General features: G+C 41.6%; 1 protein-coding gene across 1 annotated transcript; it reads right to left on the bottom strand.

Annotated features, from left to right (window-relative positions):
• Positions 1–6,440: 6,440 nt before the first annotated feature.
• On the bottom strand, positions 6,441–20,945 carry Sod2 (superoxide dismutase 2). Its single transcript, XM_004639539.3, has 5 exons — positions 20,819–20,945; positions 20,487–20,689; positions 14,849–14,965; positions 8,755–8,934; positions 6,441–6,800 (listed from the first exon to the last, which is right to left on the bottom strand). The coding sequence occupies exons 1-5, from the start codon at positions 20,839–20,841 to the stop codon at positions 6,655–6,657; spliced, it is 669 nt and encodes a 222-aa protein (XP_004639596.2). The 5' UTR covers positions 20,842–20,945; the 3' UTR covers positions 6,441–6,654.
• Positions 20,946–22,106: the final 1,161 nt, after the last annotated feature.

Here is a 22,106-nt window from a genome sequence, read left to right as displayed (position 1 = left end):
CTTGAATAGCATCAGAAGAAGCTGTTTTTACAATCTGCCCAATTTGGGTTGTGCGTTTGGAAGATAGAGTACATTAGATCTTTGAGCACCTGCAGCTTTTCCACATAAGAGGTATATGATGCTTCTAGTTAAAGTCAGTGATTGAAAAGACCTGACAGGGGGCCAGCCAGCTGAGCCCCCTGGTGGGCTGAGCTGGCCACACACACACACACACACACACACACACACACACACAATAAATGTTCAAAAAAAAAAAAAAAGAAAAGACCTGACAGGGGCCAGAGAAATGGCTCGGTAGAATAAGTGCTTGCCTGGCAAGCACAAGGGCCTGAGTTCAAAACCCCAGTTCCACCAAAAAAAAAAAAAAAGAAGAAGAAGAGCTGAAAAGACCTGATAAATCAAGGCCTGTTGCCCCATTCCCTCCACTCCCACCCCTCCACCTCCCACTCCCCTAACCCCCATGCTTGGGTTTGACCCTCATTATAGGCACCCTGGCCTCCTATATGGCCTTTTTACAGCCGCTTTGAAGATAGCTGGCTTGATCTGCCACCTAATCACTGAAGCTTTCATTTTCCCTCCTGAGTGTGGCTCCGGCTTTTTCTCCTGGGGGTGGGTGCCAGAGAACAACTGCTTTCTGGCCCAATTCTCCTTGTACGGGGCCTTGGAAGAGGCAGATAAAGAAAAGCACAGGGGAAGGAATTCCCATCTCTGGTGGCTCCTGCAGGATTGGTTTTTCTTGGGTCTTCTATTGTTTTGCCTTAATCCTTGTAGCAACTGGCAGAGAAGAAGGCTGGAGGACAAAGGGAATCATACAAACTTTGGGAAACTGGTGCAGAAGAAAAGAGAGAAAGAGAAGGAAAAAGAAATAAAAAGAGGAACAGAGAAACACCACAAAGAAACTAATAAGCAAATTCAGTAGCATAGCAGGATACAAAGTCAATACTCAAAACTCATTAGCAGGGGCCAGATGGCTCAGTAGAATAAGCACTTGCCTGGCAAGCGCAAGGGCAAGGGCCTGAGTTCAATCCCTGTTCCTGCAAACACACACACACACACACACACACACACACACACACAACCTCAATAGCATAGTACACAAACAACAAATGCACTAAGAGAGAAATTAGGGAAACCACATCCTTCACAATAGCATCCAAAAATATGAAACACTTAGGAATCAATCTAATGAACAAATCTATACATTGAAATGACAGTACTCTGAAAAAGGAGATTTCTGAAGAATCAGAAAATGGAAAGATACCCCTTGCTTATGAATAAGAGCCAACATAGTAAAAAAGGCCATTCTCCCAAAATTGGGAGATTTTAGGAGATTTAATCAAAATACCATTAGCATACCTCATGGAACTAGAGAAAATATTCATTTATTTAGAAACAGAAGAGAGCTACAATAGCAAAAGCAACTCTGGGCAACAAAGGCAAAAGAAGAAGCACCATAATCCCTCCTGGGTGTGGCTCCGGCTTTTTCTCCTGGGGGGGGGTGCAAAGATACTCTGATAAAATCAGCATGATACTGGCAAAAAAAACAGACCTGAACATAAATGGAACAGATTCAGAAGATATAGACACAACTCCAAACACACTCAGCCACCTTATCTTTGACAAAGGGACCAAATATGTTCACTGAAAGAAGGATGGGCTCTTCAACAAATGATGCTAGAAAAACTGGCTTTCCACATGCCAAAGACTAAAACTAGACCCATGTCTATCACCATGAACTAAACTGAAAATGGATCAACAATTTAAATATTAAAACTAAAGGGAGGGGGCTGGGGAGATGGCTCAGTGGAATAAGTGCTTCCCTAGCAAGTGCAAAGGTCTGAGTTCAATCCCTGGTTCCGCAAAAAAAAAAAAAAAAAAAAACTAAAGGGAGATAGCTCAGCAGTCTAAGCACCTGCCTGGCAAGTGCAAGGACCCAAGTTTGATCCCTGGTACTACATGCCGTGCTGGACCCAGAACCATGCACTCTGCCGGCCACTGAAACTGGGTGTGGTGGTGCACACCTGTAATCCCAGCACTGGAAAGGCTGAAACAAAAGGATCACTATGAATCTGAACTGTGTAGGGTGACCCTGTACCGAATAAATAGATAAAAGATTAAAAAACAGAAATACTAAATCTTTTGGAGGAGAACGTAGGTAGAAATCTGGAAGACATAAGGGGAGGTAGAGAGTTCACAAAAATCAAACTGCAGAGGAACTACATCAAAGAATCAACAACTGGGATCTCACTGAAGTTTTTGCACATCAGAAGAAATCACTAACAGAGGGCTGGGGAGTTAGCTCAGCAGAATAAGTGGTTGCCTAGCAAGTGCCAGGTCCTGAGTTCAATCCCCAGTACCACAAAAAGAAAAAGAAAAATGAATTGGTGTCATGGTTTATGTCTAGGTGTCCCCCTAAAGCCCCATGCAGTCTTGGGGTGGCTTCTGGAGTTTGTGATTATTGTGGGTGTGGATGCTACACCTGGCCTGGGCAAGTAATTTGTATTACAATGTAAGGAGGAAAGAGAAGTTAGCTGCTTGAGCTGCTGCTACTCCTCCTTTTGTGCTCTTGCTCTTTGCTGCCACCATGAAAGGTTGTTCTCTGCTTTGTGCCGCTCTGCCTTGGAGTCAGCTGAATATGGACTGAAACCTCCAGTAACTGTGAGCTAAATAAACCTTTCCTTCCTTCATTTTAAGTATCCAGTATTTGTCCCAGCAAGGAGAGAAGAGTAACTAGGAAAACTGGCAAAAAATTTTGGCCAACTGTTCCTCAAGGACCTCTATGTAGAACATACAAAGAATTTAAAAAAAAAAAAAATCAAGCCACCAAACTTCCAAAGATCCAATCCAAACATGGGCATCTGATATGAATACACACTTCTCAGATGAAGAAATACAAATGGCAAATAAATATACAAACATCATTAGTTATTGGAGAAGTGCAAATTAAAACAATACTGAGGGGCAGGGAGATAGCTCAGCGGCATAAGACACCTGCCTCACAAGCACAAGGTCCTGAATTTGATCCCTAGTACCAAACACTAAGCTTGGGGGCTGGGGATATAGCTCAGTGGCATAAGCGCCTGCCTGGCAAGAGCAAGGTCCTGAGTTCAATCCCTGGCACTGCCCCCCCCAAAAAAAAAACCCCACCAAGTTTCCATCTCACTATGATCAAAAATCAACCAGTAAAAATTGCTGGCAAAGTTATGGGGGAAAAAGAAACCCTTCTTCACTGTTGGTGGGAGTCCAGGCTGGTACAACTGTGGAGATGAGTGTGGAGATCCCTAAAAAAAACTAGGATTGTAGGTCCCATTCAACCCAGCTATGTCCCTTCAGGATATTTTTCTACAAGAATTGAAAACATCATACCACTGCAATATATGATCACCCATGTGTATAGCAACACAGTTTGTCATAGTTAAATCTTGGAAGCAACCCAAATGCCCAAAAGCTGATGAATAGATTAAAAAGATGTGGCATTTCTATACAACAAAGTATTATGCAGCTATAAAGAAAGATAAACTCGGGGCCAGGGTGATGGCTCAGTGGAATAAGCACTTGCCTGGCAAGTGCAATGGCCTGAGTTCAATCCTGGTTCCACCAAAAAAAAAAGAAAAGAAAGATAAACTCAAGGCTTCTATAGGTAAATGGATGAAACTTGAGATCATACTCAAGTGAAATAAACCAGACCCACCTATGTAAACATCATATTGTCTCCCTAGTATAAGAAACTAAAAGAGTAAATAAAATCCAAAAGATATAATAGATATTGAGAAAGAAACTGCTCAAAAGGAAATAAAACTGGGATGGGGAAAAGAAGAAACAAGGGGGGAAAAAAGGCCAGATAACTTTACTACTAATTTCTATTGGCTTATTAAAAGGAACCAGTTAATGCCTAATTGGTTGACTTTGCATTCAGATATCTGGTAATCTTTTTTTTGGCAGCCTGAAGATGCCTTGAGGTATATCTGGTAATCTGAACAACTACTTTGAAGATAATATGAGATGTAAAAATCATTGTTAATTTCCTACCATCTTGTTTTGAAATTCTGTATCCTTTTTATTGTTTTTGTTTTATTCTCTTTAAATAAAAATAAAAATAAAATAAGGGCTGTGAAGTGACCTCAGCAGTCTAAGTTCCTGCCTGGCAAGCACAATGATCAGAATTCAGTCCCTGGTACTGCAAGCTGTGCCGGCCCTGGAACTTGTGTCGGCCCGGAAACCAGGTGTGGTGGCACATGCCTGTAATCCCAGCACTGGCGAGGCTGAGACAGGACAATCACTAGAGTCTAAACTACATAGTGAGACCCTGTATAAAATAAATAAAATAAAAGTACATGCCCAAGATGGTTCAGTTGGTCCCATGTCTTGAAGGTTGATTCGTATCTGGTAAAAATCACAGTCCCAAGCAGAAAGCTCAGCTCTGTCACTACAGGCTGTCCTATCTGGGACACAGTACTTCTACTCTAAGACTCCAAGTCCATGCCATAGAAGTTCCACGAGCATCCAATACACCAACACATGCTGTGCAAATGTGCGGGGATTGGCACAGGGTAAGTGCTCAATAAATGGCAAGCTATTCCTTCTTCTTCAATGGCAAGGAGCAGATGGCTACAATGGCAGCAGGTACCAACAGGGCAACATGCCCAGGGAATAAAAGCACGAATGTGAGTCAGTGAAACTAGACTCCTGATTTTCTTCCCGAGAATTGAACCAAGGGCTCTGGTACTGAACTATATCCCCAACTCTTTGATACAGCCCAGGCCCAGCTCAAACTTGACAGTTCTGCCTCAACCTCCCGGCATGCTGGGATTACAGGTGTGAGCTTGTGGGTGCTTTCTTTGGTCAGCCCTAACACAAGTCCTGGGGAAGCTGAATTTTCAAGGATGTTTAGAATGGCTATGCATAGGAAAATGTTTGATGCATTTAGGAAATAATTAATTTGGTATATGTGTGAAGGGGGGGTTGGAGTTCCTGAAAATAATTACATATTTTATTGTCTTACTGATTCTTTTTCTTCTTTAATGACAGGAACTCTTTTTTTTCAGTTGAGTATTTCACACAATCCCTCATGGTGGCTTGTACAAGGAAAGTACCTTGCCTAAATAAATGCCTCAATGCATTTTCTTGCTTTTTCTACTGCACTGAATGCAAATCCACAATTCCCCCCAAAGCCCACAAGCCTGTTTGATCTGTTGAGCCTCCAGAACCAAACCCAATATGCTAGTTTGCTTTCCATTTGCCATGACAAAATATCTGAAAAAAACAGCTTAAAGAAGGACTTATTTTGGTTTATGGTTTCACAGGTTTCAGTCCATGAATGCCTGGCCTCATCCCTTTGCTCCACAATGAGAGGGCTTCAATGATGAGTCAACATGGGAAACGCAGGACAAGGTTAAGCCAAATACAAAAAGAACTCCTAGGATCACTACGAGTTCGAGCTGCGTAGCGGGACCCTGTACAAAACACATAAATTAAAAAAAAAAACAAAACACAAAAAACAACTCCTACTACATGGGAACAGTGTACAGCTCTGTCTACAGAAATTGCCAAGGAACACAATATGAAGTCTGCTGCATTATAGGTATAACTTTTCTTTATTGAAAAATAATACAAAGCTTCTACAGTGGCTTTAAAAGAAAACAACAAAAAAACAATCACAAAGAACAGAATAAATCAAGAATATATCTTTGAAAATAAATGTTCTGAGAGGGATATACTATTGACCTCATCCAGATAGATGCCTGCCAGTACTGGGAAGCGGGTATGTGACCAGGCCCAGATGTTATGAGATGACAGTAATGGTCCCGAGAGCAGGGCAAGTGCCCAGCAGAATACTCGAGGCCCCGCCCCACTGCTGATGTTACTAGTCACCAGGCCCTTATTTGTCCCTCTTGAGTATTTTTATAGGATACATATTCTATTTTTAAGAACAAAATTCATATAAAATATTTGTATTTCTGCCTCCAGAAAAACCCAAATGCATAATTATTTCCCTCTCATAATAAAGCAATTTTCAATTAACCATCAAGTTATATGGTTTTTTTTTCAGAAAGGTTTATTTATCTACAGTGTTGAGGATCCAACCCAAGACTTTGTGCATAGCAAGAAAGAGCCTTTCCCATGAGCTACAATCCCAGCCATAAATTTCATGTTTATGGATAATAAATGGCATTAACTGTGTGGACATGTGACCACACTGAGGACTGCTGGATGGTATCTAGCAGAAGTACCATTCAACAAAATATTACCTACAACAAGAGCACTTTTCAACAGAAAAGTGCTTTCCATTTTAATGTTAAGCAACTGAGGGAAAGATCAGATTTCCTGTAACTGTAACAACAGGATTATAAAGGCTTCTCTACAGACCCCAAAACTATCCAGAATAGTTTTAGAGATCTTATAATGACATCATAATCTAGCAAGTGTAGCGCTCTTAAAAAAATGTCTAATGAACACTAAATTACACGAAGTTGCATAACAACAAAATTTGAAAGAAATTATTCATAACATTAAATTATCAAACATGTGAGTAAGCAACATCAATTAATGTTATAGCAGCTTACTAGTACATTGCAGCACTCTAGGCTATTACAAAAATAGTCATAATAGAGTCATAAAGAACTTAACATTCAGTGTCCTGATAATGGTAATCATTTACTTTTTACAAGCCATGTATCTTTCAGCAACATTCTCCCAGTTGATTACATTCCAAATAGCTTTTAGATAATCAGGTTGAACATTTTTATACTGAAGGTAATAAGCATGTTCCCATACGTCAATCCCCAGCAGTGGAATAAGACCTATCAGAAAAAAGAAAAAAGGAAAAACTTTAAACTTCCATCTAAAACACTGCAGCATCTTGATTTAAAAACTTACTGCGTACACACAAAATTGTCCTTTATAACAATCTCATCCATTTCCGATTCCCATATAACAGCAAATTTGCTTCAAAATACTCCCATAAAGAAATTTTAAGATTTACTTTGGAAAAGTATGTGATAGCTAGTAAAAATATTTAAAAGACTTTGGAAAATCACTACAATATTTTAATAGTGATTCTTCAAATAGCAATAGAATGAACCAAGAGCCAGCCTCCACCATCCACTCTGCCTCAGCAGCGGAGAGAGCTGAGCTATCTGTACGGTGGCTGAGGCCTTGGATGTCTCTTCCACAAGGAATCTACTCTCCTCCTCAAGGCTAATTTTTTAGAGCACATGCACCACTTACTAGACATCAAAGAGTAAGTTAACAAGGAAAGCTACAAAGGACTAAAGAGAAAGACACGTTGTTTTCATAAATTAAATAGTATAAATGAACATGTGGTTGTATCTGTAATTTTTAAAACTCTCAAAACTATAAACAATTCCCTTTCTTTTTTTCTTTCTTTTTTTTTTTTTTTTTGTGAAACCAGGAATTGAACTCAGGCCCTTGCGCTTGCCAGGGAAGTGCTTATTCCACTGAGCCATCTCCCTGGCCCCTATAAAACAATTCCAAACCAATATGTCTACAATTGTGATGGATACCACCAATAATTCAGTAATAAAGTATGTGAATAACTTTTTCCATATTAGAAAGATATTTACAAAAAGTTATGACTTGGGGGCCTGGCCCTAGCTCAGGCCTTTAAGTGGCTGCTTCCACAAAGCTGTCAGCCTCAGGTTGCTAGAGTTCGAACCTCACAACTCTCCCGCTGGCCAAAAGTGCCCTGAAGGCATTCGAGGAAAAAAAAAAAAAAAAAAAAAAAAGTTATGACTTGTCATTCCAGTGGGAAGGGGCAGAGAAAGAAGTATAGCTGGGATCCCCAGAAATCAATCTTTCCATCAGATATTGTGAGAGACACACGTGTCTCTAGATAGCAGTTGGTGCTCATAAATCTTTTGTAGATTCTCGCAGCATTTCACTTTCCCACAGTCCAGCAAATAGGGAGTGTATGCAGGGAAATACGATGTATAGGCAAGAAGTCGAAATCATGCATAGAGTGGGAAAAGTGGCAGAGAACTGCTGGTCCCCAGCGGTAAGGTGTAGCTTTAAATTTCAGAGATCAGTAGCCCAGTTAACTGCCTATAACATTTTATAATGAGCTTCTAATTCAATAAGCCTTTACAGAAAAACAAGATTTGCTGAGCCCAGCCTGAAATCTCCAGGCCAAGTATTTTCATACACCAAAGGCCCTCAGAAAGGCAGAAGTCTGGAAAACTGAGTTCTAATACCAGTTTAGCCACAAGAACTCAGTAGAGGGAAAGAATGTAAGTGCTGAAGTCAGACTCAGCTTCTACTTCTTTTCCTTGCTCTTGTCTATCTAGCTTTAGTTGTTTTCTGTTTTTTAAGATTTCTTATACATTGAAGTAAAGCTATGCTATCTGTAGGTATATTTAAACTGATGTTAGCTAATTGTAGAGCAAAGCAGGCTGTATGATTAAAACACTTTTGTTGATGTAACTACGCAATTACCTGTGCTTATCTTACAAAATATCAAGAACTTTAAAAGTATTTTACTTAGACAAGACTGTGGAATTATCTGTTACAGTGTGCTTAGGCTAGGGCTAGGGAGATAGCTCAGTGGAATAAACACTTCCCTGGCAAGTGCAAAGTGAGTTCAATCTCTGGTTCTGCCAAAAAAACAAAACAAAACAATGTGCTTAGGCTATTACATGTTTGCGGCAATTTTACATACTGCTTGTTTTTCTTTTACCTAAATGCTTTCGCATAAACCGCATCTCCCCCATGAAATGAGTAACAATCTTCAACTCTAACCTGTTGTTCCTTGCAGTGGATCCTGGTTAGCACAGGCAGCAATCTGTAAGCGCCCCTGCTCCTTATTGAAACCAAGCCAGCCCCAGCCAGAGCCCTGGACACCAACGGATACAGCTGTCAGCTTCTCCTTAAACTTCTCAAAGGAACCAAAGTCACGTTTGATGGCTTCCAGTAATTCCCCTATTAAAAAAATCCAAGTAACAGATTTCAACAATTATGATAAAATGTTCAATTACATGTATGAAAATATCCCTGTCAGATGGCCCAAAAAACTGGACAACATCACACAAAAGATATAACCCAGTTAGTGTGAATAATATTTACATTCCTCATGCCCCAACACCAGTACCTTCAGTTTAAATTTTAATTCATGTGTTTTTGGTTTTTGTTTTTATTCATGTGTTTTTAATGAAGCTAGAGATTTCATTCATGGTATTTTCATCAGGAAATAGTATTTTCCATTGGGTTTTATTTCTTTTTCCCTCAACAGAAAATTTCGAAATTTTACTTTAAAGAGAAAAAAGAAAAAAGAATCAAAACAATAGTTGAATAACAATGGCTAATACATTGTTTACTGCTATCTTTAAATTAGCTACTCAGAGAATAAGATATAGGCATTTACTGTTCAAACAATATTAGCACAAACCTTTCTTTTCAATAAGATAGGTTAGTAGTATAACTATCTTAACTACTTGGTATACCAATATCTGCATCTACGTATTTTGCTTTTCCTTTCCTTCTTTTCTCCTCCCCATCCCAATTTCTCTTTCCTTTTGATCAGTTTCTTCTCATTTTATAATATCTATTGTACATTTTGGATCTTATTTACTGCTGTAGTTTGGGATTTTTCAAGGAGAAAAAATATAATACAGGACACTTAATTGTAAGATTATTTTATAATCGTCACCCAAAGAGTCAAGAGTGCAGGACATCTGTCCGCATACTAAAGACACAAAGAATCCAGCAGAGGGTCTGGATCCCAAGGTAATGTCCTGCACTGAGTCCAGCTGAAGACCTAGACCCATAACAATGCCTCCTCACGAGTCTAGCTGAAGGCCAAGAGCCCATGACAATGTTTCATGCAGGCCTGTTTCACAGATTTGCACTGGGAAGGCCCAAAGGTCAGTGAAGAAGCTAGAAAGTCCATGCCAGCGGCATGAAGGATGTGTGCTAGCAGGCTGAGGGATCTGAACTGGAGCCAGGAAGCAACACTCAAAGTAAGAACCAGAGCTCCCCCAAAAAGTGCCACAGCCATTCTCAGGAACAGTAAGGTCCTGAGCTCCTCTGACAGTGGTAACAGCCAAGTTTCCACCAGGAAAGCCAACACAACAAGCTTCTCCCAGAGACTAAGCTGTGCACCACCTTCCCCTCCACAGGCAGGAAGCAATGCTCAAGGCGAGGACCTGAGTTCCCCCAAAGCGAACCGTAGCTACTGACACCCAAGGTCCCAAGCTCCTTCAACAATGAGAACAGCTGAGTTCATCAGAAAAGCCAGCATAACAAGGTCCTCCAAGAAGACCAACAACTGCCCCAGGGAAACCAGCAGCTCCCAACAGCTTCTCCAGCCTCCTGCCTTCTTCTCCAGTTCTGCCTCTTATACTGCCACCAACAATCCTCAGGTGGGCCTCCCACTCCCAGCACCACCCTGGTTCAGTTCATCTGGTTGCAACAAGTTGACTACCAGTTGTCAATCTACCACAATGCACCCCTGTCTACTTGATAACCATACACATTTCCTTAATCCATACTTTCTAGTGGCAGATTTGCAAAAAGTTAACAGGTATTGGTTAACTCAACAAGTACATATACACAATTTTTATCACACTCATTTCTACACCAAAAGCAAAATATTCAAAGGGTTATTTACCAATACACAAGGCTAAAATATAATACTTTAGTTAGTCTGATTTTTTTTTGTTAATCTGATTTTAAACATCTAAAAACAAAACTAAAATCATATTAAAAAACTATTAGAATCACAGTTCTTGCCTCCCATTATCTTTTTACAAGGCCTGGCAAAACTAAAAAAAATAGTGATCTCCTGAAATTTTTAGACACTCTTCAGGTGAAAGGCTTCAGTTCATTTTCCTATTGTCCTGTTCTTAACAACTATGTTTTCCTCTATTTCTTCCTTGCAACCCACAGTCCCACTAGCACCTCCCCTCTGGCCAAATGTTTTATACCACTCTGCTGGCTCTTCACTCTTACATTCAAACATAGATCTAGCCAAAAGTTCTCAACAATAACCATGCCACGGGCCCAATAGCAGACTACATTGAATTTCTTCTGCCACCTACGTAATATCTATAAACACAAGCAAAATGAGGACCCACTTTCTACCAAACCACAGTATACTACCTAGGGTTCAGCAGCCAGGGCAGTTCTCAGCTGAAGCTTCCTGAGCTTCATCTTAACTAGCAGCATTTCCATCAATCCTGTAAGTTTCCAGGCTCTGCCCAGACTCTCCAATATAGTTTACAGCATACAGGGCTGCCGCTTTGGTCAGTTTCTCAAAACTTTTCCATATTAATTCCAAAGGCTCTTAAGTCACATGGCCAGGCAATGTCACAACAATGACCCACTTCTGATACCAAATTCCATCTTGGCTATTTTTCTCTTATTGTTGAGACAAAACAGCCGGTTTCCAAAATTAAGGAAGATGGGGACTGGGGAGATAGCTCAGTAGAATAAGCACTTGCCTGACAAGTGCAGGGTCCTGAGTTCAATCCCCAGTACCACCAAAAAGAAAAAAGAATTAAGAAACAAAAGGCTTATTTAGCTCACAGTTTATGGAGATTTCAGTCCATTCTCAGCTAGCTCCAAGGCAGAGTGGCACAAAATAGAGAGCAACAGTTTATGACAGCAGAAAACAGCAAAAGCAGCAAGAGCAAAAAAGGAAGAGTAGCAGAGAGTTAGCCTCTTTCCCTCCCTTACTGTATACAAGCTTCCTGTCCTAGAGGGCGTTAGCACTCACACCTATAATCTCAGCAGTAGACCACGAATCAATCAAAAAACTTTAGAAGCCCACCCCATGACTGCATGAAGCCTTGAGAGAACATCTAGGCACAAACCGTAACATTTATTCTTTCAGTTTCTCACGCTAGAGAGATAATATGTTTAAACATATGAGTCTGGTTTATTTCACATATACATATGGTCTCAAGGTGCATCGATTTACCTACAAAAGTCTCAAGTTTATTTTTCTTCATGCCTGACTAGTAATAAAAATAGCACATCTTGGGGCCAAAGAGATAGTTCAGTGGCATAAGCGCCTGCCTGGCAAGTGCAGGTCCTGAGTTCGATTCCTGGTACAAAAACAAATAAACAAAGAAAAAACACACATCTTTTTTACCCAGTCCTTAGCTGATGGGTATCTGAGTTATTTCTAAGATCTAGCTATTACAAATTGTACTGCTATAAACATGGGTGCAGATATATCACCATGGTACAATGTTTTTAATGCTTCTAGAAAGTTATCCAGAAGGGAAATAATTAGGTCAAATAGCATCTCCAGTCCTAGTTTTTTAAGGAATCTCCACACTGATTTCCATATAGGTTGCACTAGCTTACATTCCCACCAACAGTGGGCAAGCATTCTTTTTTTCTCACGACACTTCCAGCATTTTTTATTTATTGATTTCTTGATACTTGCCATTCTTTTCAGGATGCTGAACATTTTTTCATGTATTTATTTGCGGTTTGTATTTCTTCATCGGAGAAGTGTGTATTCATCTCAGATGCCCACTTTTGGATAAGGTCTTTAAATGTGGGAGATCTGATTTTTTTTTTTTTTCCCCAGAACCGGGGATTGAGGTCAGGCCCTTAAGCTTGCCAGGGAAGCACTTATTCTACTGAGCCACCTCCCCAGCCCCAAGATCTGATTTTTTTAAAATTTATTTGTGTGTGTGTGTGTGTGTATGTGTGTGGCCAGCTCAGCCCACCAGGGGGTGGGGCTGGCTGGCATGTGGTGCTGGGGGATTGAACCGTGGTACCTGTGCTTTGTTAAGCTTGTTCTAAGTAGGTGCTTTAGACCACTGAGTCATCTCACCAGCCCTGATTTTTTTTTTTTTTTTGGTTTTTTTATTTTTTGTGATGCCAGGGATTGAAGTCAGGACCTTGCACTTGCCAGAGAGGTGTGTATGCTGCTAAACTATCTCACTGGCCATATATGTTCTTTTTTAAAATTAAAAAAAAAAATTTTTTTTTACATGTTCTTGATAGTAATCCTTTGTCTGAGAAACAGCTAGCACACATTTTTTCCACCACATTTCAAGTTATCTATTTACTCTGTTGGGTGGCTTTTCTTGCTGTGAAAAAGCTTTTTAGTAAAATAAGATAGCACTTGTTGATTTTTTTTTTGATAGTTCCTGTGTGACTGGGGTTTTATCCATAAAATCTTTCCTTACATCAGTGTCTTCAAGAGTTTTATCTATCCTGGGTCGGGGATATGACTCAGCAGTATAAGTGCCTGTCTGGCAAGTACAAGGTCCTGAGTTCAATCCCCAGTGCCAAAAATAAATAAAGAAGAGCTTTATCTATTCTACCTTTCAGCATATTTAATATTTAAATCTCTGATTCATTTCAAATTTGGGGGCCGGCGAGATAGCTCAACAGAACTAAATGCTTCCTTACGCAAGCGCAGGGACTGAGTTTAATCCTCAGCACCACTTGCTGCACCAGCCCCACGCCTGGGTATGTCAGACACTGAGACCGGGCCTAGTGGCACATGCCAGTGCTGGGGAGGCTGAAAACAGGAGGATTACTATGAGTGTGAGCTATATCTTTGTTTGTTTTTGGTTTTTTTGTATTTTAGGGAAGAGTCTACAGGGTGTTCAGGGTCTCACTACTAGATCGGACTCATAATAATCTGCCTGTTTACAGCCTCCTAAGAACTGGGATCACAGGCGCACACCACCACGCCCAGTTTCAATTGTCAGTCTCAGCACATCTCAGGGGTGGGGCCGACACAGCAAGCTGGGGATCGAACTCCGGCCCCTGAGCCTGCTTGCAGGTGCTTTAATTCAATGAGCTATTTGGCTGGTCCATATGTTTAAAAAAAATTTAGTATAGTACATGGTGAAAGTTATGGAGCCAATTTTAACCTTTGGTGTATACAAAGCCAGTTTTTCCTGCACCATTTATTAAAGAGGCTAACTTTTTTCTAGTGAATATGTTTGGCACCTTTATCAAAGATAAGGAAGTTGAATATGTCTGGAGTTGTTCCTACATCTTCTAATCTGTGCCACTGATGTTTAGGTCTGGTTTTTAGTTTTTTTGCCAGTACCATGCTGGGGCTGGTGAGATGGCTCAGTGGTCTAAAACACCTACTTAGAACAAGCTAAGCAAAGCACAGGGACCGCGGTTCAATCCCCCAGCACCACATGCCAGCCAGACCCGCCCCCTCGTGGGCTGAGCTGGCCACACACACACTAAATAAAAATTAAAAAAAAAAAGAAAAAAAAAAATTTCAAATCAGGGATTGTGATGCCCCTTGCCTTACCTGTGTTGCCCAGAATTGCCTTTGCTATTCTAGATCTCTTCTGGTTCCAAACGAATTTTGGATTGTTTTCTCTAATTCTGTGAGATATGCTATTGGAATTTTGATCAGAATTATATTAAATCTGTATAACAGTCTTGAAAGTATGGCCATTTTCACTATATTTGTTCTTCCTACCCAAGAGCAAGGGATATCTTTCCATTTTCTGATATCCTCTTCAATCTCTTTTTTCAGAGTTTTCAATGTAGAAGAGGTCTTTTACATCCTATGTTAGATTGATTCCTAGGTATTTCATTTTTTTTGGATGCTACTGTGAAAAGTGTTATTTCCCTTAATTAATTAATCTCTCTCTCTCTCTCTCTCTCTCTCTCTCTCTCTCTCTCTCTCTTTTCAGTACCAGGGGTTAAACTCAGGACCATCTGTTGAGCTATTCCCCGGCCCCCTAATTTCTTTCTCCATGAGTCTGTTATTTCTGTAAAAAAGAGACCCTAGATTCATTCCAGCAACCCCTTAAAAAAAGATGTAAAGAAAAAGAAAATCAACGGTCATTCCTATTATGCATGAAGTGTACATAAGTTTGTACCAACATATACTAACCTTTGGGTTCTCCACCACCATTAGGGCTCAGGTTCGTCCAGAAAATGCTGTGATTGATATGACCTCCACCATTGAACTTCAGGGCAGGCTGAAGTGCTACCTGAGTCGTAACGTCTCCTGAAATATTAAAATGTACCTTATTAAATATTAAAATACACTTTTAAAAATTCTCACTTTTAGCCAGATGTCCTACAAAAGACATGGCAACATATACCTATAATCCTAGCCCTCAAAAAAGATACTGAGACAGAAAGATTGCTATGTTTGAGGCCAGCCTAAACTATACAGCAAAACTCTGTCTTTAAAAAAATAAAATTCTTGCAGCTGGCCTGATAGTTCAATGGACTAAAGTGCTTGCTTAGGCAGAGCGCTGCAGCTGGGGTTCCATCCCCGGGGCCGTGTTGGCCCAACCCCCAGGGTGTGCTGAGTCAGCGACTGAGATTGGGCATGGTGGCGCGTGCCTGTAATCCCAGCACTTGGGAGGCTGAAAACAGGAGAATCACTATGAGTCCGATCTGTGTAGTGAGACCCTGTAGACTTAAATACAGCAAAAAATAAAATTCTTAACTCTTTACAGTGTTTTTTTTCTTTTGTAAGACATCAGAAATTATACCACCTTATGTATAGTATTCCTGTTTTTCCTAAAATTCAGCAATTTCATATTCTACTCCCAAAAAGGACTCCCCAAAAAACCTGTTCCTGAGTTTCAGTTTAATTAATGGTGTAGTACATAACTGGTGATTAGAACAGTAGAGGTGGTCAAAGCTAGGGAAAAATTCACTTCTCATAGCCAATGATTCAGGGTTCTCTTAGATACAAAAGATTTCAACAAAGCAAACACCAAAGCACATTGAGTACAGTAATGGAATGCTACGACGTATGGCTCAGCATATAGATTAAACAGAAAATATTCAACTCTCACTTTTCCAAGTAAGAATTATTTACTGGGAAATGTTTCAAACTGAAACTAAAAAAAGAAATTCAGCATATTCAAATTGAGCTCCTGATTTTCAAACCCAAGCTCATTGCTTCCATAGTTTTCTCCATCTCAGTGAATGCCAACTCTGACCCTCACTGGTGTCACCTTTGACTCCTTTCTGCTCACACTCCACACAGTCCATCCCCATACCCATCAGCAAAGCCAACTCCAACTTCAAGACACATACGGAATCCACTCAAGTCCTCCAAATTCTGCTGCTACCTTAGAATGCAAGTGCACTGGTATCTGCCACCTGCAATTAGTACCAGTCTTCTTCCCAAAAGGTGTCCCTTCTCACCAGGAGCAAGCCCTAAGTCCTTACACTGAGCTTAAAAAGGGACACATCACCTGGTCGCCTGCTCCATTCCCGAGCCACACTGGCATGCCCACACTCACATGACACGCGTAGCACACTCCCTGCTTAGGGCTTACGAGCTATCTCTGCAGGAACAACCTCCCCCATCCAGCTTCACACTTCATCCTCATTTCTCCTTCTAGTGTCACTTCTTCAACCAGGACACCCAGCCACTCCCCACCAGCTCTCAGACCCCATACTCCATCTCTGGCAACCTGCACGTGCACTCCTCCATCTGTGTCCCCAGTAGACTACATGCACCAGTGAAGACAGACTTTTGTGCACTGCTGTAGCCTCAGTGCCCAATACTGCCTCATACACACAACACACTAAATATTTGTTAATTTACTAGATGATTGAATTTATTGAATGTAGTTTCTAAAAACTGGTCCTCTTTATAGTTCTGAAAAAAAATGTCATGTTTGAACTTTCTGATTTTTTTTTTTTTTTTTTTTTTTTTTTGGTGGAACCAGGGATTGAACTCAGGCCCTTAGGCTTGTAAGGGAAGCGCTTATTACACTGAGCCATCTCCCCGACCCCTAAGGAAGCCCTTATTCTACTGAGCCATCTCCCAAGTCCCTCTGAATGTATTCTTAAAAACACTGAGCAAAGTAAACTGAAACCAAAGAGACCTCTTGGTAAACAAGTACACAAATTATTTTCTTTTCTATGTCTTCATGAAGCTACAGACTAACTGAAGTTTTGACGAAACTAGAAATTCCCTTGTTCAATAAATATTGAGTGCTTATGATCCACCATACCAACAGAGGCAAAGTGAAGGTCAGAAGCCCTGATAGCTCTGCTCTGTAAGAACTGAACTTTCGGAAAAAGTTTTCAACTTCCAAATGTCTCTTTCTGGGGGCTTGCAGATTAGCTCAGTTGTTTAAGCACCTGCTAGGGCAAACCTAGTCAGGTGCAAGGCACCATGGTTCGATCCCCAGCTCTCCATGCCTTACCAGACCTGCCCTTAAGGCAGCCTGAGCCAGCTAAAAAAATAAAAATAAAAAAATGAATCCTCCCCAAATGTCTCTTTCAGAAACAATTCTCTAGTTGTTTAGCAATTCAGAGGGGAGATGACCAAGTGATATAAGTACATGGACGATCTCTTACGTTTCTTTGAGATTCCAGTTTTTTCTCCCCTTAATGTATTTACAAGGTAATATTCTCACAGGTCCGTGTTTCCCTTATTAATTTTCTCTGGAGTTACTCTAAAACTATAAATGAGATTTCACATTGTCTTAAGTAAGTCAAAACTGAATTTCCTGAATGAGAAAGAAATGAGAAAGAATCATGTTTATTAATAGCAAATTTAGTAATCGCACCATCCTTAAGTTTGCTTAAACTACTTTAAATTTTTCTTTTTCTTTTTTTTTTTTACTACTTTAAATATTTCAAAGGAATGAACTATGCTTTTAACAATTTTCTAAAGTACATTATTTTCCTTGGTTTCAATTCAGGTTTTTTTCTTCAAATAAAATAAAAGTTAAAAACTTATGGTTGAAAAACTATTTACATTATGTGTGATGAAATTATGCTATTTTAGTTATATTTTGTGATTTTTTTTTTTTTTCGGAACCAGGGAATGAACTCAGATCCTTGCACTTGCCAGGGAAGTGCTTATTCTACTGATCCATCTCCCCAGCCCGTAGTTATATTCTTTGTGCCAAAGTTTTCAATTATGAAAAGTTAACTCTTAATCTCAAAAATACATTTTTTAAGGAAAACAAGTTCTGTGGTTATAATTTATAGTCAGTGTAGCACTGCAATATTATTTTTTTTTTCCAGTGGCTGCTATTAGGCAAAGTTTTTATTCCACAAGAGGGGGAGGCCTGCTGTGGTGCTGCACGCCTGTAATCCCAGCACTGAGAAGGCTGAGGCAAAAGGATCACTGCAAGTTAGAGACTAGCCTGGGCTAGAAAGTAAGCTCAAGGTCTGGTGAATAGCATAGTGAGACTCTGTCTCAACAAGACAAAAAAAAAAAAAAAAAAAAAGGTTGAAATTAAGATTTTCAAAAATATTGAGTATGTCAGATATTTCTCATAGGAAATAGTCTCATAGCTGGGCTATTCCCCAGTTTCACTATTACTACATAGTTATGATTTGTGTCTCAGGCAGTCTTGGGGCCTTTTCAGAGGTAGCTAAATCTGGAGCAGGATGTTAGTTTTTGTTTTGTTTTGTTTCAATGTATTTGGTACAGGGTCTACAGGGACTCAAATTGGACTCGTAGTGATTCTCCTGTTTTCAGCCTCCCAAGTGCTGGGATGACAGGTGCGTGCCACCACACCCAGTCTCAACTGCCATTTCGGTGCACCTCATGGGCAGAGCAGGCATGGCATGCCAGGGATCAAACCCTGGTCACTGTGCTCTGCCTAAGCAGGTGCTTTAGTCCGCTGAGCTATATGGCTGGCACCAGGATGCTAGTTAAGGATGCATGATTACGAAATCAGTCCACTGATTGGTTTGGCACTGCCCTACTTCCAGTAGTTTAGATAGAGTATAAAGTGGGCAGAAAGACACTGTCATAGTCTCTTGTTGCTTTTGCTGTCTTCCACCACCATAAAAAAAGACGCCCCTTTGCTGTGTGCCACCCCGCTCTGGAGTCGGCTGATTACGGACTGAAACCTCTACAAACTGAGGTAAATAAACCTTTCCTTCCCTTAACTTTCGAGCATTGGGTATTTGAGCAATGAGAGAAAAGTTACTAAGACACACATCCTCCACACATTTTTTATTTCCTAAATCTCAAGCCTCTTCCCATATTCAAGGTTCATCTAAGTCCGGAACATGCTAACTTCCTCCTCCTTTTGCTCAGGTATTTACCTCAAACACAAGCTGAAATACTACATTTGTCCACTAGATGCCACTAGTCACCTAGTTGACCAGCTGTCACTGTCTTAAAAAACTACAAATTGCATAGGCCTGAAAGTCAATAAAAACAGTTAAGAAAGAATATATTTTCTAGCCTAGCAAATAAATGTGGCTATAAAGTATTTTCACTGTGCAAACTGATTTTTTTTTTATGTTTTTGTTTTTGAGACAAGGTCTCACTATGAAATTCTGGCTGGCCTTAAACTCATCAGGTATCCCAGGCTGGCCTGCAAATCACAGTGATTCTCCTGCCTCAGTCTTCCACATGCTGGTTTACAAGTGGGGGCCACTACAAACAGTCTAACTAAAGGATTAAAAGAACATACTAAGGAGCCGGGGAGATGGTTCAGTGGAATAAGCTGCTTGGCAAGCACAAGGACCTGAGTTCAATCCCTGGTTCCGCCAAAAAAAAAAAAAAAAAAAACGTACTATTTTGTTTAGACATTAAAACAGTTCATATTCCTATGTATACTCCCAGAGATAAGACCACAAAAAAATCACATTTTACTGGTTTTGTCAAAAGAGCAATTTAAAAGAAGTTAGCTCCATATTATATTAAGTGAATTTCAAATATTCAATTTCCACAAAAAAGATCATTTTTCTTAAAAAAAAAAATTGACCTCCAAATTAAATCAGAGCAAAAAAGGCCTGACCTATTCCACAGCCAAGTAACTACTTTTTAGTAACGAACACCATCATACTAACATCTGTCTCTCCCACATAAAACAAGAGGGTTAAGTCCAATTCACTTGTGTGGGCTCAGAAGTCTGCTAAATAGAATGTCTTCTATTTCTCACGATTCTACCCCTTCCCCAGGAAGGGAACCTAAGGGCAGCATCTAGCAATGCTAGTTCAATGCTGAGGCACCCTTGGAAAAAAAGTTTTAAAAGGCCGTCTTCTCCCACCTACTGCCCAGGCACACACTTTGGTTGCAGGCTGTAAAGCCTCAGCCCACCTCAGGCACTCCTGTGACGCTCAAGGACACTTGCATGACAGTCTGGGCCACAAGCTAACGGCTCTCTCTCTCTCTCTCAGCTCTCCAACAAATAGCTGGCAAACCTATCTGAGAGACCAAATACGTATCTCCAAGAGCTCATTATATAACATGAGCAAATTTTAAATGCTAACGTGCAAAAATGAAGTACACATTAAGTTCTCTTTAAAGCCCGTACAACTCACCGACATTAGCAATATGAATAACAACACTGGCCTTAACAAACGCCTCTACGGGATTCTAAGTTTTCTGAGATAAGGAAAGTGTATTCAAACGAATCAATAACTCTGCTACAGTAAGACAAGTCACTTTTTTTTTTTTTTTTTTTTTTTTTGAAGGGGGATTTGTGCCTAGAACTCTGAGGGCTGGAAACGCGGGAGACCCTTCTAGGCGGTACCGGCTCACGGTCCGTCTGCTGCAGCCACGAGGGCCTCGCACCTACCCTTGGCCAGCGCCTCCTGGTACTTCTCCTCGGTGGCGTTCAGGTTGTTCACATAGGTTGCATGGTGCTTGCTGTGGTGCAGCTCCATGATCCGGGCGTTAATGTGAGGCTCCAGGGCCCCATAGTCGTAGGTCAAGTCCGGGAGGCTGTGCTTCTGCCGGGCCCCCAGGATCCCCAAAGCCGGGGCCAGCCTCCGACTCGCGCTGCAAGACAGACCCGCCGGGGTCACGCCGCGGGTGCCGCAAAGAAGACCCCACCGGCCCGCAGCCCCTCGCCCCGAGGACCCGCACCCGCCGTGCCCCGCGAGTCCCTCCATGGCGCCCTCGGCTCACCTGCACGCCACATAGGGTAACATGGCCCTGCGTCTCACACCACACGCCGCTCTGAGAACCCGCGCCCCCCGAACGCAGCCGAGCGTCTACAGAGCGACGTCCAGCGGCGCACAAGTACTGCCGCCTACTGGCCCCGCCCCACCTGCCGCGCCCAACACGGAGGGGGACATGGGGTGGCCGGAGAACCTGGCTCCTGCTCTGGCCCCATTCCCTTGCCTCGAAACAAGTGAAATCGGAGCTCTTGACTACCTTGGGCCGCGGCAACCGTGGTACCTGTCTGGCACACTGCTATGGCGTGTCGCCAAAAAAACGCTGCCCCCCCCGCCGTGTGCAGTTGGTATGATCCGCAGGCCCGCCCACCCCACCTCCGCTCCGCCCCTCTGCGTCCGCTGGGGCGCTGCCTAGCTTGTAAGCATGGGTACCCGAGTATCCGGTCCTTTCCCGGCGTTGACCGCAGATTACGGGCTCCCCAGAGACAGGGCACTGTCCCTCGGCAAGACAAGGCCTGGCTGTGAGTCAGGGCCGCGGAAGGAGCTTGTTGGCGGAGGGCATAGGGCCAGTGTCCTCGTGTTTAGTTCGCTCACCCCGTGCCCGGAGTGACCTTGGTTTGAAAGTAGGTAAAGGGGCCTGGTGTTTTCCTCCTAGCCAGATCCAGGATAGGAGCCAGGCTGACATTATCCAACTGGCTGCCTCCAGCTGGGCGTGGTGGTACATGCCTGTAAATCCCAGCATTTATGGAGGCTGACTCAGGAGAATCTCAGGTGCAAGCCACACTAGGCCCCTGTCTCAAAAAAATAAAAATAAATGTGTAGCACAGAATTCATTTACTGAAACTGAATAAAACTGTCAAAGTGGGGGGAAGAGAAAAAAGAGGAATTGGTTATATAACTCTGCGAAGGCCTTAGGTTCAATCCCTGGTACCGCCAGGCATGGTGGCTCACTCAGTAATCCCAGGACTCAGGAGGCTGAGGCAGGAGGATTGTTGTTTGTTGTGAGTCAGGATTAGAAATTAAAAGTCATACTTTCCTGTCTACTAAGCCCTGCCAGGCAAAAAAAAAAAAAATTTTTTTTTTCTTCTGTATTTTAGGGAAGGGACTACAGGGTGTTCAGGGTCTCACTGCTAGATTGGACTCATAGTGATTCTCCTGTTTTCAGCCTCCCAAATGCTGGGATTACAAGCGTGCTGCCACCACACCCAGTCTCAGCAGGCCCCCGGGGCAGGGCGCTTTAATCTGCTGAGCTATTTAGCTACACCAGGCAGTTTTTTTGTTTGTTTGTTTTTTGCTGT

The sequence above is a fragment of the Octodon degus genome, unplaced genomic scaffold (genome assembly GCF_000260255.1).
Source record: "Octodon degus isolate 3935 unplaced genomic scaffold, OctDeg1.0 scaffold00112, whole genome shotgun sequence".
NCBI classification, from domain to species: Eukaryota; Metazoa; Chordata; class Mammalia; order Rodentia; family Octodontidae; genus Octodon; species Octodon degus.
Note: the sequence above shows the minus strand (reverse complement) of the source record. Positions and strands in the feature narration are given on the sequence as shown.

Coding starts and splice junctions, on each gene's coding strand:
- Sod2 (XM_004639539.3), bottom strand. CDS start 20,841: ATGTTACCCTATGTGGCGTGCAG. Junction 20,690..20,818: donor TTACCCTATGTGGCGTGCAG/GTGAGCCGAGGG, acceptor TCTGTCTTGCAG/CGCGAGTCGGAGGCTGGCCC. Junction 6,801..8,754: donor TCCACTGCAAGGAACAACAG/GTTAGAGTTGAA, acceptor TTTTTCTGATAG/GTCTTATTCCACTGCTGGGG.